The following is a 17710-nucleotide window of genomic DNA, read 5'->3' as shown; positions in this document are numbered from 1 at the left end:
AGCACTGAGGGTGTACTGATGTCCTGAGCACAGGCACCTGCTACTGGAGTTGCACAGTGAGGCATCAGAGTATTATTTCATCTGTCTGTCTCCTGAAGTGGTTTTAGGTATCTCACGGAAATGTTTACAAAGACTCGCTTTGGCCTAGGGAGGGCCCCTCAGTTCCTCTACAGGCAGTGAAGGGGAGCAGGATCCCATAGGACAATCCAACCCACCTATACCACGTTTGTGCCCCAACACTCGGCTGCACACACAGCCTGCACCTTTCCACCGGCTGTCACGGGGTGCCGCAGCCGCCAGAGCCACCACCTCACAGCTGGCCTTTGAAAGCCCTGCCATGGCTATATTTGATACGGACCTAAGCATTCCAGAATTGCTCCTGGAAGGATGATGTTGAGTCCCTTAAAGGTGCTTGGGAGAAAGGTTCAGAGTACACGCCTTGTCCAGAGCTACCACACCCAGCAGCCCCATCTCGCCTACCACCAGGTCACGCTTTTTGAGAAATGAAGGGTGCCATACCTAGGCTCTGGTCACCGCTTCCTACTACACCCAACAGAGCCCTGGCAGATGCACAGCAGAGCATTGCAACAGACAGTCCTGATTCATCTCTATTTTCCTGCATTAATCTCTGCAGACCAATCAGGAGCAGTTTTCCAAACAAAGTTAAGCAATATCCCAGAGAACTTTAAGAAATGACTCTTATCATCCCTCCTGAGGGTAGACTCAATGGTCAAGGCCACAGTGAAATCTTCCTTTTCTTGTAAAAGTTAACTGAAGTTAGTTATTAAAATGCTGGCAGTATTTAGGGAGGTTCTGAAATGAAGGACAGCACAAGATACCTGTGCAGCCTCAGAAAATTTCAAGGTTATCTTTTCCTATATAATCTTTGTGTGGATTCTTCTGAAGAGCTTCGCAGAAGACACATCAGGTAGGATTTTCACTTGCCAGTCTGGATATGGGATATGGGAAGTAATGCTTATAAATGAAATGTTTCTTGTAAGATGTGAAAGGCTCCCTTATGGATTTTTTTATTTTTTTTCCAAATGTTTATATGGTAGAGAAACAGAGGTTTTGAGTGTGTATCTCACTGAAAAGTGAGACAAACCATGTTAACATTTGATTATTCTGTAAAAGTTATCACTTTTTTGTGTGAGTTCCTTAGTCAATATTTAGGATAAATTAAGTAGGAGGGAAAGTATGCTTTTGTTAATCTGTTCAATAAAGTGACATACATCAAAATGTGTATTACCAATGGTTCACATATGTGGAGATTAGCAGGGGAGTTGGAGCCTTTTATGTGTGAGAGATTGGTCACCTTCCCACAAGAAGTCCAAGGACTTAATGATGGGAGCGTACTAGGAAGACAGTGGGACTCACTGGAGTACAGACATCTCCATCGGGGGATTTGCAGAGGATCTTAGCCTCCACTATAATGGTACTTTACACAATATCCCCGTTTTCCCTAAAACACCTAAAATAAGTAATGGTGCAGACAGCCCCAAAACTGCCCATGCAAAGGGGATCCTATATTTCTAAATATAGATGTGAAGAAAATGAGAATGGGAAAGAAGAAAGCAATCCTGACCGAAGTTATGTTATAGCTGTCGGCAGAGCCCATGGAAAAGGGAACAAGATGAGAAAAGCTCGAGAGCAACTAGTAGCAATGGTCATATAGCTGTGGTAGGGTGGTGATCCATAAGGTCTCGTCTACCCTGCCAGGAAACAGGCTGAAGGCACCTTCTTCTGTACTTCAGGCACTCAGTCTTGCTGGTTTAAACTTAAGTTGGATAATGCCACATGGCACCATGGTCTTTGAAGCAGACCCACGCTTCACACATCATTCAGCTTGATGAAACCCTCGGGGTGAGGGTCCAGGGCTCCTTCTGCAGTGCTAAGCAACCCATCAAAGCCAGGCTGTAAAATGGGGTTTCTATCAGGAAAGAAAAAAAAAAGAAAAAAAAAAAAGACATGCAAAATACTTATGCTTTCAACAAGACAAGCACTGATAAACCAAAGAAGATTTGGAGAGTTCTGAAGAGGCATATTGTACGTTCCCTGAGATGGGGGCATTAAATTTGGTCTGAGGAAAGGATCAAGGCTGGGCGAGGCACAGGGGAGACAACTGAAGCATTCACAAAAGCTACAACAGCTGCAGAACTGGGGAAAATTTGAAATGAAAGAGTAACCCACATGCTTCTTTTATTTGTATGGCTTATGACCATTTCAAAGGGTATAAATAGTACATCTTATGCCCTACTAAGTAATGAGCAAAACTATTCAGCAGGGCTTTTGACAATATTCCTCTCTGTGATGTGAAGTGTAAAGGACTGATACTCAGAGTAAGAAACAGCAGTTCTAAAGTCTTTGACAGATAAAACTTCTTCTTGAAATTCTATGTACATCAAGACTTACAAGAGAAAGAACAAAATCAACCAAGTTTTTCACTTCAATTTCATCAGCACTGGATTTTGGCACCAAACAGAGGGAGGGACGGTAACGTGCAACTATAGGATTGGAGTGTGATTTCTCTGGCTGATTTTAACACTTTGCATTGAGGTCTTGAACAAGCTTTGACTTTGAATATTAGCCTCATAGAATAATGACTTGCTTGTGTTTGGAAAATATTACAGATCTATTTTTTTATGTTAAAACAGATGGTAAAATATTTAAACCATTGCCTAAATAGTGAATCTTCTATGGCAAAATAATATAGCCACAAAAAAAAAAAAAAAACATATCTAAGAGATTCATCTGTCGTTATTTGGACTTCTTTACATCCACGAATTTCCTCAGAATAAACTAAGAGAAAGCTAAAAGTGAAATTATTTGAAGTAGGTCAATAACACCCTGAGCTATATCAAAGCAGTGAGTTTCAGGATGGGATTTACATTTTAATGCAAAAATTGTTACAGATAAACAGCTTTCTGTCTGTTCATGACAATGCAAAGCACTTTGTGCCCCTTGAAAATATGTTCTGTGTTGTCTCCAAATATTTTGTACACACAAGTGGAAATTAGAAATGCACGTGGGGTGTTTCAGTGCAAGTCAGCCGTTAGACACGGGTGAGGAACTATCGCTGGTCAGGCATTTCATACGAGACCAGCAAGCACCAAGGCACAAGGAGCATGTAGGCTAGGGGAGAGAAAACAAAGAGAAATGATATATTGTCAGGGTATTGAGGCTCCCAAGAGCAAGTCCCACTGTTGCTGTCTAGGACTAGTACTATATTAAATATTTAATGGTGACTACACTAGAAATAAATGTTGTTAGGTGGCTTTAACATAGGAAGAATGCGAAGCACCGAGAGAAACATAACTGAGCACAGTGGGCAGCATAGCAACGGAGTCAAGGAGTTGCCAAAAAATACCCCGTAGTACGAATACAATGAATCTTAAATCTGTGCAATGCGGGCTTCAGGGGTCATTTCTGGAGTGGCTGAGGAAAGCCTCTATTCAGCACAAACTTGACAATGTGGGGTGGGACAAGACAGAAAGCAATATTTAGGTCAGACATTGCAACAGTTGTTTGTGAGCATGAAACGTGTTTTTACTGCTGAGTCCCCAGCACTCAGACACAAGCCGAAAGATTGAACCCTGTCTCCAAGTCCAGGAGGGAACGGCTGAGCCCTGCCTTGGCTCTGCCTTTTCCCTGTGCATTTGCGGTGGCTTTCAGCTCCCAGCCTTCCTGTCTAGGGTCAGTGCTTCTTCACCGTGCCACAGAGACAAAATGTTTGGGATCTGCTTGTTCGTTCCTTAAGAGATTAGTCCCCTTGAGAGAGAGAGTTATCAATTGTAGACAGCCGACTCACAGATAAATTAACTCAAAATCCATCTTGTCCACTTTTTGGCTGCATCTTTAGAAAGAAATGCTTCATGCTCCAGTGAAACACTGCCCTGCAGTGGGAGGAGAAGGGCAGGAGATCACCTTGGCCAAATGAAGCAGGTGTTTCTCAGCCATCTGTCTTTTGATCTTCAAAGGTGGTAACGCTCAGTTTGGAGCTCACTCATATATGCTATGGGTACTCGCCCCACAGTACATAAGGAGCTAATTTTGTACTTCATTCCAGGTTTTTAACTGACTAACGACAAAGAGAGGCACACAACAGTCCCCATCCTCACCTTTTCAGGAGAAATGGTTGAACCTGTAGGCAACCATTATATCGTAGCCAGACCAGTGTACTCGGAGAACTCGTTTGATGAAGAGCATGAGAAATTGCACAGATACCATAAAAACTTTTGGGATAACCTGAAACTGTATTTTCGGTAAGAAGGTTTCTTTCTTTAATATGGATCTAAGAAACAACCTGGACTGCAGCTCTCAGATAGTATTAAGTCCATTCTGACAACTTGCACTTCAGATTCCAACAAAGCTAATGAAAACTGATTTACCACATGCACAGTCAGAATTTTTAGCTGCTATTACCTTTAAAGGTCTTCCTACAATTGTATCCCAGGCAGCTTGTCTTTTCCTGGGCACTTGGCAGCATAGACTCACCACGTCGCTGTTGGAGGGGACCTCTGGAGGTCACCACATCCAGCCCCTTGCTGGAAGCACGGCTGACTGTGCAGGTTGCTCAGGGCCGTGTCTGGCAAGACTTTGACCTCTGGCAAGCCGAACCTCAATCCTACCCCTGTCATTCCCCTCCAAAGATAGGGAGCACATCCTGGTGTGCAGAGATTCAGATTCAGCTGGGACGTTCACCCAGAGACCTATGTCCTCTTGTGTCTTTACAGTTGCTCCCGGCAAAAGGTCAAAAAAATTGCCTTGGGTTTGTTTCCCATTGTCTCGTGGCTGCCAGCGTACCGCTTTAGGGAGTGGATCCTCAGCGATATCATCTCCGGCATCAACACGGGGCTGGTGTCCGTGCTGCAAGGTAACAGCTCTGGGGAACCTCTGCTCTAACACAGCTGGCTGGTTCGGGTGGAAGGAGGCCGCTGGCTCCAGCCTGCCACACACACCTCCCCACCCCGCTGTCTGTCCTTACAGGTCTTGCGTTCGCCTTGCTGGTGAATGTCCCCCCTGGTTATGGACTCTACGCGGCATTCTTCCCAGCCCTGGTCTATTTTATCTTTGGCACATCCCGGCACATCTCAGTGGGTAAGTTCAGGCACACTGACCGCCCTCATCGCCGATGAACTTGCAGTCTGCCTTTCGGGTCTAATGCATGCCTCGTGCGCAGGTCCCTTCCCCGTCCTGAGCCTGATGGTAGGAGGAGTTGTCGTCAGGCTGGTCCCCGATAGCAGTACTGGAAATGGCACTTCCACCAACATGTCAATTATAAATGAAGAGCGCGTGATGGTAGCTGCATCTGTAACCTTCCTTTCTGGGATCTTTCAGGTCGGTAAATATATGTGTGTCTGCCCGCATGCGTGTATATGCATTTCTGTGAATAGATGGCTGGTGACTGGCCTTCCTCTCTGCTTTCTACCAGAGGAGTCACAAAAATAATTCTCTTCCCCTTCCCATGTAACTTACCTTGGCGTACTGATGAGGAGATGTCTGTCTGCCTCTCATTGCCACGCACTGATTCATGTTGGAAAATCACCGGTTCTGCCCAGACCTAAAACTTCTAAAATTCCTTCCTTCCTAATATATTTATATGTTCGTACTTCATGAAGCACAGGTACCATATAAAAATACAACTACTGAAAACCCTAAAACTAAAGAAGGTTTATTTTAGCTATAAAGTAAAAAGAATAGGTTTTAACTGCTGTAGCAATTACTCTTATAAGTCATATGCCCCTTGTTGCTAAGTATCAGCTTTTATTGCCAGTCTGGTGACAGTATTTTCCTCAGTCCCTGGATGTACAGGATTAGGTGAAAATCTGTTTCCTTTAAATATGGTTCTCTTTGTTGCAGAGGTTGCTTAAAAGCGCAAGTGAATCACACTAATGCATGGTCATTTTGCATTTCAGTTGCTTCTGGGAATTCTGCAGTTTGGATTCATCGTCATTTATTTATCACACTCATTAATCAGTGGTTTCACGACTGCTGCAGCCATCCATGTTGTGGTGTCCCAGCTGAAGTTCATGCTTCAACTGTCTGTCCCTGGATTTAATAAACCATTTGGCATCATCTATGTAAGTGCTAGTAGTTCAGCATTTGTTAATGTTATGGAGACCTGTGGTGTATGCCTGACTGTGTGCCACAAGGCAGCAGTAACATACCTGAGCGAACAAAGAGCCAAGCAGGAGGAAACACAAGAGAAAAATATAAAAGATGTCTTATCAGTATATGACAGATCTTTAAATTTCTCACCAGATACCAAATCACACCCTGTTGGGCTAGTTAGATAGTGTTTTCTATTGTATGTTAGCATATTTTAATTTTGTGTTCAACTTTGACTCAAACATTTAATTAGTCCTTTTTAGATCGATATTTTATGTATCTAATGTGCGTATGACTCCTTGAGGGCTGTTGGATGAGAAAGGAGGTAGGAGAGGGGACAGCCCAGAAGGAGAGAGATGAGAGACATTGCAAGGGCCCTTTCATGGATGCTTTCATGGTTTGGAGGTGCATGTGTGCATTCATTGGGGCTTGCAACCCCCATGGTACACCAGAAGTAAATCCCGACCCCACAGTCCTTAGGCTGGTTTAGGTACAGGCATTTCTGGAAAGGATAAAGCTGCTGTGTCAAGACACTATTGCTTGAAAAGCACACCACGTTTCTTACTGATTTTGCAGACTCTGGAGAGTGTGTTCAGCCAGATCACAGACACAAACATCGCCGACCTCATCACCTCCCTTCTTGTCCTGCTGATCGTGTTTGCGGTGAAAGAGTTGAACGACCGCTACAAAGCAAAGTTACCAACTCCCATCCCCATTGAGCTGATTGTGGTAATGGTCACCCCTCTTCGATTTCATGATCACTCCATCACTACAGCAACATGGGGAGCAGCCCTTTAGCTGGCTAGCTTTGTTCACCAGCAGCAGAGGGAACAAACCGCCCCGAGCTGCAGCGGGGTGGGGGAAACCTCGACAGGGCGGCTCCCTCCCCACCTGTTTTCTGTTAGTTTTCTATTTTCTATCAGTTTTCTATTAGTGAGATACTCTGACGTATTCTCTGTGGGGTTTATGAATGTAAAACCATGCCTATAAAGTTATTCAGGATTCACATATGAACATGAAATGGATGTGCAGGCTTGGGGCACTATCCTGCTGAGTGATGAGGCTGAAGCATGTCTGGGAGAGGGAAGAAAATGTTTCTTAATGGTTTCTCCATACGCTTATTTGAATGTTCCTAATGGAAGTGGGTTTTATGTTTCAGACAGTCTTAGCGGCACTGATTTCCTATTTTGTCAACTTTGAAGAAAGATTTAATGTAGCTGTTGTTGGAAAACTAGAAGAAGGGTAAGTGATTTGTTTCCAATTTACCAATGGAGAAAAATGTTCTCTCTATTTTGTCGGGGCTAAATCGGTTTGGCTCTATTTTATGATCAAAATCACTTCATCTTCTTTCAGCAGGTAAATAAACAGTTTGCTCTCAACAATATTAGGACCCATTCTGAATAGATAAAAGTTACTTACTATAGCACATCTATGCAACAAAGAATGATTTTTCTTTCCTGAAACTGTGGCATGCATGAAATAATCTCATGCTTCGTTTCCCAAGCTGCTGAGCAGGATTTTGCTATATGCCCCTTTTACTGAGCTACACACGCCTGAACCCCTGCATTTCCCCCTAAGTATGCCCATGGTTCAGCAGCCACTGCCAGCCCTGGGAGGCCACCACGACACCACGCAGATCTCCTGCTGGTCCCCTGTCCCCTGTGACCAGTCACGAGCTTTCCCCCTGCAGCATTATCCTCACAAGGCCTCGATGTACACTCCTCTGGGAGTATATCCACATATAGATTATGTATTCATTTGTAGAGTATATCCAGTATATAGAATATATCCAGGTATGCCAGAATTTTGGCATAAAGACCTAACAAATGTGCATTAAGTTTAAAGGAGGGAGGAAGACATTTACTAGGACATCAGACTGCAGCAATTTACTCACCAGGGCACTCAGCACTTATAGCCTCAAGGGTGTTAGTAGATGAAGTTTGCAGAGGAACAGCTAATTCTACTCAAGAGTCTCCATTCTTCAGATATCAGTTCACTGGAAAAAGAAAAAAAAAATAGCAGAGAGGAATTCCCCCCAGGATCTGCAGAAGACCCTGAGCAAAGGAGTAGGACATGGCAAAGCTAAAGCATCTAGCAGAGAGACTAACCTGACTCAGTAAATGTTTGTTTAGCTGTGTAAAGTGCTTCAGTGAATCACACAGGGATTTTTTAAATCCATGCGTAATTAGAAGGCAGAGCCATGCATGCACTTCTGCCAAGATAAGCTGTGACTGGTCCTGGCCAAGTAAACGGTAACCCACCGAGACACCACTTGAGATGAGTGCAGATAAAGAGAGTTCCTGTCCCAGTCAAGGGTCCCCCAGAGTTTTGTAAGGTTCAGATCTGCAATTATGTGTCTCACCTCTCCAGGGCACCCAGATAAAACTGTATGAGCTGGACTGCTGCCTTGCTCACTTTCTTGGAAAATTGTCTCCCCAGGTACATCCTTAAAGAGCAGAGATTTTTGTCTTCCAGATTTCAAGCTCCTGTTGCACCTGATGTAGGCATCCTCCAGAAGTGTATCGGTGACGGCATTTCCATTGCAATCGTTGGGTTTGCAGTAGCCTTCTCCGTGGCTAAAGTGTATTCCATCAAGCACGACTACCCAATAGATGGCAACCAGGTAGGTCAATGACACAGAGGTCAGTACTGTGCATTTGTCAGTGGGAAATAAGTCATTTTAGGAATGCTTTTCTTGTGGGAAATAAGTCATTTTAGGAATGCTTTTCTTGTGACTAACCATCATGAACTAGTTTTTAAGAACAGTCTTTTTGGTTTTTATTCCAGGAACTAATTGCTTTTGGGCTGGGTAATATAGTTGGTGGATCATTCAAAGGATTTGCCTCCAGTACAGCTTTGTCAAGATCAGGTGTGCAGGAGAGCACAGGAGGCAAAACACAGGTACAGAATACAAAGGGGAATGATGGCTTTTAATGTGAGAAAGGTCTCTTTTCTCCACTGCTGACCCTAATGCCTTTGGGCACTTATTCATGGTGGGATTGTTGACTCTTGCAGATTGCTGGTATTATCTCAGCATTCATCGTCTTGATTGTCATCTTGGCCATTGGATTTCTACTGGCACCATTACAGAAGGTATTTTCTTGATTTACTTCATGCTCTCTCCTGCTTGCCAAACCTAGGAGGCTCTAGGAGGCACTGGGAATGTTCACAGAATTCAGTGGGAGCCAAACAGGGTTTTGCAAAACTAGATTCTTTCTCCCAGATTATAACAGGCAGAACCACTACATGTGGTCAAAGGGAATGCAGGTGCCCACACACCAGACATCAGAGCACCAGCTTTTAGGTGCCAAAAGTGGGATTTGCAGCCCCAAGTCAGGCACCTGCGCTGCACCACAGCTAGGGAGATTCCAGCGTGATGGAGGGGGCATCCCGACTCGCAGCAGGGACACAGGGAGGATACTGGGAGGAGCTGCCTTTTGTCCCTATTTGTATAACAATTTAAGTCTAAATGTTCAATATATGCTTTGCAAGCTTTAAAATTCAGTATGCGTTTTGCTCTTCTTAACAGTCAGTCCTTGCAGCTTTGGCTCTGGGCAACTTGAAAGGAATGCTCATGCAGTTCAAGGAAGTGGGCGTCCTGTGGAGAAAGGACAAATATGACTGTGTAAGTTGAGTCCCACAAGCAGTCGGGAATGAAGCACTATGGAAAAGTCACCTATTATGTAAATGCTCTTAAAGGTCATCTTTATTTTTATAGCTGCCTTACTTCCCTACATGGAAAGGACAACAATAGCATGCCTTTTTTACTCTTGTACCCCTTGCTCATGTTTTTTCATTGTGTCCCAGCTATCCTGAGTCAATTCTGTCTGCTCACCTCTCTTGGGGACATCCATTTTCAACCATGTCATCAAAATACAGTTCCTTATATAAAGTCAAACACAGAAGGAAGTTACCAAAAAAAAAAGTCTAAATACATGCTGCATTGGCTACTGGAACATTTTCTCCTTTTTATAAACTCATGTAGCACAGCACATGGAAGGTAATCAGCAAAAAGCAAGTGCAGACCATGGCTGGAAGTATTTACTCCCAACAGTAAAGCTGGTGGCTGCAGGACAGGGCCTCTTACCTCTCAGAAGATGAAGTCTCTTGCCTTTCTCACCTGTCAGTTCCTTGTGTTTCTGAATCATTCCAGACCTCAGATTTCTGAGCTGCAAAACAGCCATTTTTCCACATGAAAATGTGCTTTGAGATCTGTGGTTAAAAATACTCATTATTATCCAGTAATTTGTGTTTATCAGTCAAGTACTTTCACGGCAGCTAAATTTGCCTGTCTTGATGTCCAAAGCATATTTACAACTCTCAGCTTCGCCAGGACACTAATTTACTTGTAACCTTGCACTTCTGTTGGATTTGTATGGAGCATTTGGTGAACCACCTATGGAAGATTCACACTTTTATTATTCCGATCCTTCAAATGTGTTGTACAGAAACTGTTTTCTCTAGAATTACATCCTGGTGCTTGTTGGTGAGTGCAGCCCTATTTTACAAGCTAAGCAGCTATGAAAGATGAAATCACTTAAAAAAAATAATAATAACAATAATAAATGGACATCCTGTACCAGACCAGAGAAAGCAGTTCAGATGTTGCGGCTCTCACTTGGGGCTCGTGATCCAGGTCCTCATCACACTCATAACTGCTGATGTCCTTCTGCTCCCTGCAGGTGATCTGGGTGGTGACTTTCTTAGCCGCCGTTTTCCTTGGCCTGGATATTGGGCTGGCAACTGCCGTGGCGTTCGAGCTGCTGACCGTGGTGATCCGCTCCCAGATGTGAGTGCTTGGACGCAGTGATAAGACGTCTCAGGGTCTCCTGTTACAAATTAACTCCCCCTGTGCAGAGAGAACCAGCAACTATGTTGGGCAAACCAGTCGTGCAGAAATCCTTGAATGCTGGATCCTGCTTCAGGCCCTTTGCTTGTCTGTGGAGCATGGGACCAGCACTGACAGGCAGTGCTGAGCTCTTGGCGAGGCGGAGTGATGGTGGGGGCTCACCAGCCAGCTCTTGCGTGTCTGAAAAATAACATTTCCATCTTTACTGCTGCTGCAAATTGCAGTGGAAACCCGCACTGAGGTGCCCAAAAGCATTTGGCCAGTGGTGTTTGTGAGGAAGGAAATGCTTATAGCTCTATGCATGCAGAACAACACCGAAAATAGGCTAAACCTGCAAGAAAAAAAGGGAATATCAACACTGGCAACTTCATTGTGACTGTACATACCATTACAGGCCAGACAGGGGGCTGCCTTACAGGGGTGAGCACGTGCAGGGACAGAGGCACCCTGTGTGAGCAGCCCAGCAGGTCAAGAGGATGCGGGTCTTGTTCTGGCCAGGAGCCATGCGGATGGCTGCTCACTAGCGTGAAGTTCAGACCGGACAGCAATAGGACTGCCTCCTGTCAGCATCCTCCCATCTGAATGAAACCTTTCAGCCATTTCCCTGCTCTTCCAGCACAGCTCCATGCTTGGCTGGATTCCAGCGGGGTGGCCGGAGCTGCAGCTGTGCCCAGGGCATGACCACCACAGGCAGGGGCCGAGCTTTGCAAAGGAGGTTTTCACCCTCTGAGAACCGCACAGCAAACTGAGAGCAACCCCAGCTGCCCCTTCCACCAGGTTTCAACATGGGGTACAAATAACCACGTGTGTTTTTTTGCAGCCCGAGCTGCACTGTTTTGGCCAACGTTGGAAGAAGTAACATCTACAGGAACAGGAAGGATTACACTGATGTAAGCAACCTCATGCTTCTTTTATTTCCTGCTGCATTTGTGTTTCTGTATCAGACGTTGGTACTGATACCTTTGCTTTGTGTTACAGATCTATGAGCCAGAGGGAGTGAAGATTTTCAGATGCTCGTCTCCTATCTTCTTTGCTAACATTGAATTCTTCAAAGAGAAACTCATCACTGCTGTAAGTGTCTGGGGGAGTCAGTTTGAACAAACGAATTATGTGACACATTAAGGCTGAATACAATTTCCCCATAACTATGCAGTCTGTTCATAGTTCAGAGATGATTTTCATGAATTATTCATGACTGTATTCCCATGTGTACATACATACCGCTGGGAAAGAGAACAATCTGATTTGTGCTGAACTTTTACCATAGCGATGTACGTACATGCTTTTAAGTCCTTTAGAAAATCTGCTGGGAACACAGAGAATATAAAGGGCATTATTTTATTTATATTATTTACACCCAATAAATGCTAGTTTACTCACCTTGCCCTAAAGAACTTAATCGCAGCAAACAGAAGAAAAGCTGAATGAAATTGCCCTGTCTTCCTGCAACCAGCACGAGATGCTGAGCCCTGCCCATGCCAGCAATGCCCACCAGCCCCAGGCTGCCCGAGCCCATCTTGCACCCGCAGCCGCCCCTGCCTGCTGCTTCTGTGGGGAACAGATAGGCAGTGGCTATGCTGAGCAGTGGCAATGAGTGCCTTGTTCACCACATGTGGGACTGAAATTGACACGTGGACGAGGAAATCTGGCACGTTCGGGTCTCCATGTGCTTGGCTTTCATGTCAGAAAAGTCTGAAGGATTTTTTTTTTTTCTGAGGGTTGTGAAGTCCCACACCTCTCTCTCCTTCTTCTTCTTTTCAAACAAATACAGGCACTTCTAAAACCTCTCTCCTCCAGCCACAAGCTCGATGAGTCTGAAGTCTTGCAGAAATGTAGTATTTTTGTAACCCTTATTAGTCTGACATACCTGCTCTTCTAATTTTGTTAAAGAAGATCAAAAGATCAAATGATTAACTTTTTCTTCAAGGAAACAAAATGATGTGTACAAGATCCACACTGGTGGCACAGAGCATATATAAAACCTGTGAGCTCGATAGCCTGGGTGGCCATCTTATAACACAGATGAGTAAGACAACCTCAGGGCTAGCCAGGAATTTACCAGCTTGCTGGAGCTGCTGGCCTGTGCCACAGCATTGTTATGTTTTATTGCAGCCCATGCCAGTGTAGATGTCTTCCCAACTGGAAAAAATGATTTTTTTAATTGGTGAACAGTGGTAGGTAGCATCGAGTCCAAACCATGCTCATCATGACTGTAAAGAAGAGCTGCACGAGATGCTGTGTCCTTCCGCTGGGGTTTTGCCCTGGGAGATGCCAACTGGCAGGAGCAAGGCACTGAAGGCACCAGTCAGGGACAGACCCTGGCCTGAGCCTCTTCCCAGCCACACCAGTGTGACCCCACTGGGAGCACCCTCGTGTGGATGGGGACACGGTGGCACCAGCTACTCCTGGCAGGGCGAGGAGACACCAGCCTGGGCGCTTCATCTGGAATGACTGAGGAAGGCAGGGGGAGACCCTGACAAGCAGCTGCACCAAAGGCAGCTGGTTTTGGGGGAAAAGCAGCTCAAAAAGACATTACTAAAATGTTTAAAGGTAGTAAAGTTCAAAGGTAGTAAAGAAATATAAAACAATACCTTTCCTAAAAAAGCTCTATGCCTGAGATTTAAGGCTTCATAATTAATTCAGCTAAGGATATTTGCTCATTTATTTTTACTTGTGTCATTATTCAAGAGTTTATGGGTGTTTTCTAGCCTCACCATCATGATTATTTGATATGTTACTGGAATTTTGGGCTAAACCTAAAGAATTAAAGTGATGTTTCTGCAGGTTGGCTTCAACCCACTTAGAGTCCTGAGGAAACGCAATAAGGCTCTGCGGAAGATCAGAAAGATGCTGAAGAAAGGAGAGCTTCAAGTGACACCTGTACGTAAGGCAACTCCACCTGATGCAGACAGGGTGGGCAAAAAGGAGGCAAGACCCAGGGGATTAAGTAACCGGCTCCCTGGCTTGAAGTGCAGAGGAGCACTCACAGCCTCCCATCCTAATTAGCCGTGCTATTCTCCGGTCACAACCTCCTGTCCTAATTAGACACTCTATTCTGCAAGTCACTACCTCATGACATAAACACACTTCAAAAATAAGATTATAAATGGCTCTCACAGTCACAAATCCTGCATGCTTTTTGTTGGCTTGTTCCAAATCTACTGAATCAAAGTGTATCTGATCATTGACTTCATGGAACAATAAATTCTTGTGGAAAATAAAAGACAATCATTAACGGATTATGATGACGATTAAATGATTGGTTAGAGGAAAGCCAACATTTCCACACTCCCCCAGATGAGGGAGAGGCAGAACTTTTTCTGGTGTAAAGTGCAGGTGGGTCCTGCTCCATCGCATGGACTCATAAGCTTCGCGTTGCCACCACACTCGCCCTTGCTTAAGACACGCTCCCAACCAGGCTGGGTCTCAGACAGAAGCATTAACTGTGGTACTTTTCTCTGCCAATGCAGAAAGGCTTGATTTGCATGGCTAACCAAACGCACGAGTCCGATGAAGAGTTAGACAACAACAGGATAGAGGAGCTGGACCAGCCCACCAACATGACAGACCTGCCCATTCGGATCAACTGGGGCTCCGACCTGCCCCCCGGCATCACCGTGCCCCAGGTCAACATCCACAGCATTGTGCTGGATTTCTCAGCAGTGTCCTTCCTTGATTTTTCTGCCATGAGAGTCCTCCAAAAGGTAATTCTAATTCCCAAGACAAACAGCAATCTTACAAAAGAAAAACATATAAATGTGGTCGTGTGCTTCATAGAGGTATTTCTATATGGACTGGAAAGTCAGTGACAACCTTTGAGTTTAAGTGAGTTGGAACCTACATCTTCCATAGAAACTGATTAAATAATTAACCTAAATTTTCTTGGAATTAGAGTGTTGGTTCTGGCACCCTTTCTTCAGCTAGTAAGGTTTTGGGAAACTTTACAGAAATGCACCGATGAAATATGACTTTAAACATAGGGTCAGGAGTTGGAGCGCCAGAGTTTCATTTGTGCTCCTGCTCTCGCTTTCCAAGGCAACCTTGAGCAGGGCAATAAGGACAACATTTTCCAACAGCAATAGCTAAAGTTAACTATCTAGATCCACATTAGCTGGGTAAATCTATTTCCATAGGAACTAGATGTGTACATGCAATAGGAACAGGAGTTCTGCTCAAATCCCTAGTTAGAAAAGTCTCCCCAGAAGCTTTTGGAGTATCAGTTTCGTCATGTGTGAAGTAGGTACAATAAAGCCATGCAGTTTATGAGAGATCATCTTTTTCACTGTGGGTGGAACGTACTAAGTACTGCCCCTCCCCAAAAGGACCAGTCCTCCCTGTCCTCTGCCACTGAAGAGACTGTTCTGCCTCCAGGTGCAAAGCTCTTTGCCATTATTCAAATACAATCAATACCTTAAATTGCTCTGGCTAATTGCTGTAATGGCTGCTATCAGCAAAGGTATCACTATCTAAATGGTGCCTGTTTGCTGTTTAACAGACTTTGAAAGAATTTATCCGGATCGACATCGACATTTACATTGCAGGGGCACATGGTGAGTACCTTTGTTTCCCTCTGCCTCTCCATGGATGCCCCAGTCCCAAAAATTATTCCAGTTCCCAGTTTTATTTCCCAGAACTGGATAACAACAGCTCCATCTCCATGCTGCCCCTATCTCGGGCAGCCTGTGTTAAATGAGAGCCAGGCCCCTGTTCCCTCCTGCCCGGCATCAAGCATGGCAGTGCCGATGGGGTTGGTGTCCCACCCTCTCCAAGTCAGTGATGTCTGCTCTAATAAATAAAGCTGTGCACTTTGCCAGATAGCCCCGTGTTCACTCGTGCAAAGGATGCGCTATTATTTCTTCATTTTCAAGGCCTGCAGGTGACTTTTACACTTTGTTCCCCTGCAGAGGGCTTCCTGGAGAAACTGGAGAGGTGTGCATTTTTTGATGAGGAGATTAAGCCGTCCATGTTTTTCCTCTCCATTCATGATGCAGTTTTACACATCTTGTTGAAGAAGGATATAGCCAGCTCCCCCAAATTAAAGCTCACTGAGGTAACACTACAGTTTTCCTTTTACTATTTTTGTCCCTTTACATTGCCCACAAACACCCAACTCTGTGCAGTGCTCTGCCTATCCAGCCATAGGCCCAATACCATGTCTGTATTCAAAACGTTAATAATAAAAATTCTGCTGGTCTCTGATAAACTGAGAGTGAGCATGGCTCTTGGTGCAGGTGCTAGCAAGCCACCAGTGGGAGCAGTAATTCCCACCAGAGACTGGCCTGGCCTTGAACTTCTCTTGAAGCCACCTCCTTGGGAAAAGGGGTCACACACTTGGTGGGGCTGGCAGGGCACAGCTCCTCCCTGAGAGCATGAAAAAAGGAAACAATCCATTTCCTGACCCCAGATTTCATGTGTTCATTGCAGAAGGGGACCAACAAAGACTGTATCATCAATACCAGCAATGGGCTACGCAGCCGGGAGAACAGGGTAAGCCTCCAGTAGTGTCACTCTAACCCCAGTTCTGTAGGTGATGCAGTCACCAAAAGCTGCTCACAGGAACCGCTAGGTTAGATCACAAACTTCATCACTAAGCTCGTGTCAGCCCCGTGCAGAAAGCACTCAGTTTATTATTGGGATTTGACTTAGGGCAAAGCGTTGCAGGAGTAAGAAAGGCAGGGCTCTGCCCACAGGAGGCGTCCCTGCCTTGCCTTGCCCATTGATGGCCTGCAGAGGGAAGATGGGCAAAGGCCATCGCCACTGGTCTACTCACCCCTCCACCATGGTTCTCCTTCAAGGAGCTCACAGGCCTCTGGTGGAGCGCCCATGTGGCAGGGACTTCATCGTTAGCGCCATTTATCTGCACGTCACAGACAAAAGGGGAGTCTGGAGGCAGGGATAGGAGAGGGACACAGCCTTTTGTCACTGACCTGTGACAAAGAAGAGAGCGGTGTCCAGAACACAGCAGCCCCCTAAGGAGAAGATGGTAAAGATGTTAAACAGCAGCCTTCCCACACAAATGCTTTAGAGTAGCAAGCTCTTATGTCACTCACCAGAGAGTACCTTCCCCAGATATTCCTTCCATAGGTGACATTTGTTTCCATTTCTTTTCCTACAGAATCCAACAGAAACAAAATTTTAGATTTGATTTTTATAAGTAGAATATCCTCCAGCAGCACAGCATCACTTGCAGAAGATGAATACAGATGCAGCGATGAGCATAACGACTGATGGACGCTTTCATATACCCTAAGAAGGATTTACTTCACATGACTACAGTCCAAGTCTTGGAATGGGCTTGTTAGTCTTTATGTGTCTCTGTAAATATAGAGGTGTATTTATGTACATACGTGGAGGCTATAATCACCTGGATTTTCTTATTTCATACCCTGCTGACAACCTACCCACGCAGCTGAAGAAGCAAGTAATGTTAGCCCTATTTGCATATACTTGTACATACATCTATGTTATTCTGACAGTTTGTAGGCAGCTTGTACAGTTACTAGAGAATATATAAATATTTGAAATCTTGTAATTTATAACAGTCTAATAGTTGGGAGAGAGATTTTATCTTCAGCTTGTATATAACTTGTATATAGTTTTCATTGTGGTTTACAAGATACCTAGTAGATTGAGTTATTAAACTTATTTTCAGCTCACTACTATGTGCACAGTACACATGCTGACTAATGTAACTACTGTGAAATATGAAAACAGCTCAGTAAAGATACACAGCATTTTCAGATCCAAACACGA

The 17710-nt window shown here is 44.7% G+C and overlaps 1 protein-coding gene across 1 annotated transcript; it reads left to right on the top strand.

Moving 5' to 3' along the window:
- The first annotated feature begins 716 nt into the window (after positions 1-716).
- On the top strand, positions 717-17710 carry SLC26A3 (solute carrier family 26 member 3). Its single transcript, XM_048068559.2, has 21 exons — positions 717-928; positions 4067-4262; positions 4734-4873; positions 4987-5097; positions 5180-5337; positions 5916-6080; positions 6685-6837; positions 7268-7350; positions 8584-8731; positions 8896-9009; positions 9124-9201; positions 9638-9733; positions 10791-10897; positions 11778-11847; positions 11936-12028; positions 13742-13837; positions 14428-14661; positions 15453-15507; positions 15862-16007; positions 16382-16444; positions 17073-17710. The coding sequence occupies exons 2-21, from the start codon at positions 4132-4134 to the stop codon at positions 17094-17096; spliced, it is 2265 nt and encodes a 754-aa protein (XP_047924516.1). The 5' UTR covers positions 717-928; positions 4067-4131; the 3' UTR covers positions 17097-17710.

Source organism: Anser cygnoides, chromosome 1 (genome assembly GCF_040182565.1).
Source record: "Anser cygnoides isolate HZ-2024a breed goose chromosome 1, Taihu_goose_T2T_genome, whole genome shotgun sequence".
Taxonomy (NCBI): domain Eukaryota; kingdom Metazoa; phylum Chordata; class Aves; order Anseriformes; family Anatidae; genus Anser; species Anser cygnoides.
This window is presented reverse-complemented; position numbering and strand designations above follow the sequence as displayed.